Source organism: Panicum virgatum, chromosome 8K (genome assembly GCF_016808335.1).
Source record: "Panicum virgatum strain AP13 chromosome 8K, P.virgatum_v5, whole genome shotgun sequence".
NCBI lineage: Eukaryota > Viridiplantae > Streptophyta > Magnoliopsida > Poales > Poaceae > Panicum > Panicum virgatum.
This window is the reverse complement of record NC_053143.1, coordinates 13,425,737-13,428,199: the sequence shown is the minus strand read 5'-3', so window position 1 is coordinate 13,428,199 and position 2,463 is coordinate 13,425,737. Positions and strand designations below refer to the sequence as shown.

Sequence of the window (2,463 nt, the reverse complement as noted above, 5' to 3'; positions counted from 1 at the left end):
ATACAATGTTCGAAACTACAAATAAAGTCTCATACACATACGACAACCACATGAATAGGTAAAGCACATAAATAGTTCAGCAATAAAAAAAGTCCATCACACACATAGTCCAATTATATATAGAGTCCATACAATTATAAATAAAACAAGCTAATCAGAGTCGCCTTCAATCAAAAGCTCTCCCCAACCATCATCATCATCATCATCTCCATCATCTTGGACTACAGCTTTTCCCTTTCTTACCTCAATTTAGGACACTATGACTTCTACTTCATCTGCATTCATTGACCACCACTCGTCATCATCTCCATCATCAATAATGTGGTCATGCTCAGAAGCACTCTTCCCTTTGTCCTGCACTGCACTATTCCCTTGGTTATCGACTACAGGTGTGTCCACTGCTTTTCCTTTCCTGTCAGACGGGTGATCCTGGGCAGGTAAGTCTCCTACAAGTGCCTGCATTGCCTCCATTTGAGTAGCTCTAACACCCAAAACCTCTGTGCTCGCGGATGACACATCCTTCTCAACGTTGGGCACCTTGTGTGGCAGATCGGCAACTAGGGCCTGCATTGCCTCCATCTGAGCCTCCTGAGCTAAATCCTCCATCTTTTCCATTTCTTCCATCCTCTTGTTAGCCTCCAATTTCTGAAAATATTCTTCCCATGAACCCTTTGGGTATTTAGCTTCCGGATCAACAGTAAAACCTTTCTTTGCTCTTTCCTCCCTTAACCTCTGCCTCTCCATCTCCTCCTCCTTCTCCTTCTTCTCATAATTTGCCAAAAGCTACCTATCTGTGAGGGGCCGTGGATACTTGCTTCGGTTCCTCCTCCAATAAACAATGCAATCCTCAAGAGTCGCCTTTTCTGCTGCCTTCTTTCCATACTCACGCCGTAGGTCTTGGAGTACAGGCCCTGACAGAAATGACTCAAGGGGCAAAGTAACTTGGTAATCCTTCCTTATCTTCAGTTTTCTATTTAAAGTGTCTCGAGATTTCCAAGGCTCTTTTGTTCTGCCCAATTGCAACATTAGCTCATACCGGCCTTCGAACCACTCCCAATCACATGTCCTTCCCTCCTGAAAAATAATTGAGAGCCAAACATTCAGAAATATTAATATACCAAATACTAGCACAATGACATAATCATAAGGAGTTTCAACTTTGTGGTTAATATACGAACCCAATACTCTCCGTAGCTATTGCCACAGTAATATCCGTAGCCAAGCTCAGAAGGAACTACGCCTTTTGTGGCCAGAATACCACACTTGCATCGAAGACTAGGAGTAGTTGTACATGGCCATGGCTTCTTCCCACTCTCAAATTCTCGCACTTCCTCTTCTGTCGACCAATGAGATCTAGGACCATAAATATACTCATTGAAGTCACATGCCGGCCATCCATCCTGCATGACACATAACATTAGCGAGCATCTACTCCTGCAAAATTAAAGAATCAATGCTACACTACATGACACTTACTCTAGTCTTTAGCGAGCATCTAAAAAAGGGAGTGAACTTTGGAGGGACACCAATATTAGGCCTTTGAAGTTTGGCACGAACACCGCAATGACATTTGGGAGGATTGTTCACACGATATATAGCAGCTTCTTGCTTCTCTTCCTCTGTCATAGGTGGTGGATTTAGTGGGGGAGGGACCCATCGTCTAAACTCATTGAACGCCCACGACTCTGACCGATAATAAGGGAACAGCCGAATTCTAGGATCGAACTTATCCGGACCATCGATCCACTGAAAGAAAAGGCAGTGGCAAGGATTCAATGAATCATTCCACTTGCATATGTAGAATGCTCTACCGGCCGTCTTGGGATGCCTCGATTGCTTCACCTCTGCCAGCTGATTGCCCGGTTCACAACGACAGAATGGAACTGGAAGGGCAGGAGGGACTGGGGCATCCTCATCACACTCGGAGGGGTACTGTCCACCACCAAGCAGCTTGTACCGGGCATCGCTCATTGCCATGTGCACTGCAGATACATATATTCAATTGCCATGTGAAATAAAAAAAACTTATGGAAACAAAAATAAAATAATTATGGAAACAAAGTATATACTAATTAAGCACAATATACCAGCGCTCAAAATATAATATGTACATTCCAAAAACTATGGAATAAAATTACATGTAACTCATATTAACATCCCCACCACTCAATCCTAGAAATCATATTAATCGATGCATGCACGTACTACCTCACGTCCAAATCGAGAGCAGAGTATCATCTAAGTATCATCTAAAATCCTAATCATGATAAAACTATCAACAACACCACCATTTCTCATATCAAGAACCTAACCCTAATAAAAAAAACCACCAATACCTACTAATGCACACGGTTAAACGATGAGATATTAGGGGCAATACCTTCGGGGAAGGGTGGGGAACGATTCCCCGTACTTTTTCCCCTCAAAAAATCCGATTTGGGGGGGGGGGTCTGGGGGGTGGCG

General features: G+C 43.4%; 1 protein-coding gene across 1 annotated transcript; it reads right to left on the bottom strand.

The window, feature by feature from the left end:
* Positions 1-331: 331 nt before the first annotated feature.
* Positions 332-2,463, bottom strand: LOC120643987. Its single transcript, XM_039920509.1, has 4 exons — positions 2,381-2,463; positions 1,477-1,982; positions 1,179-1,400; positions 332-1,074 (listed from the first exon to the last, which is right to left on the bottom strand). The coding sequence occupies exons 2-4, from the start codon at positions 1,975-1,977 to the stop codon at positions 784-786; spliced, it is 1,014 nt and encodes a 337-aa protein (XP_039776443.1). The 5' UTR covers positions 1,978-1,982; positions 2,381-2,463; the 3' UTR covers positions 332-783.

Excerpts from the sequence above, each read along its gene's own strand:
- LOC120643987 (XM_039920509.1), bottom strand. The coding sequence starts at position 1,977 with ATGGCAATGAGCGATGCCCGGTACAAGCTGCTTGGTGGTGGACAGTAC. Across the intron at positions 1,401-1,476 it reads GATGCTCGCTAAAGACTAGA|GATGGATGGCCGGCATGTGA; the intron begins GTAAGTGTCATG and ends TGTGTCATGCAG. Across the intron at positions 1,075-1,178 it reads ATAGCTACGGAGAGTATTGG|GAGGGAAGGACATGTGATTG; the intron begins GTTCGTATATTA and ends ATTATTTTTCAG.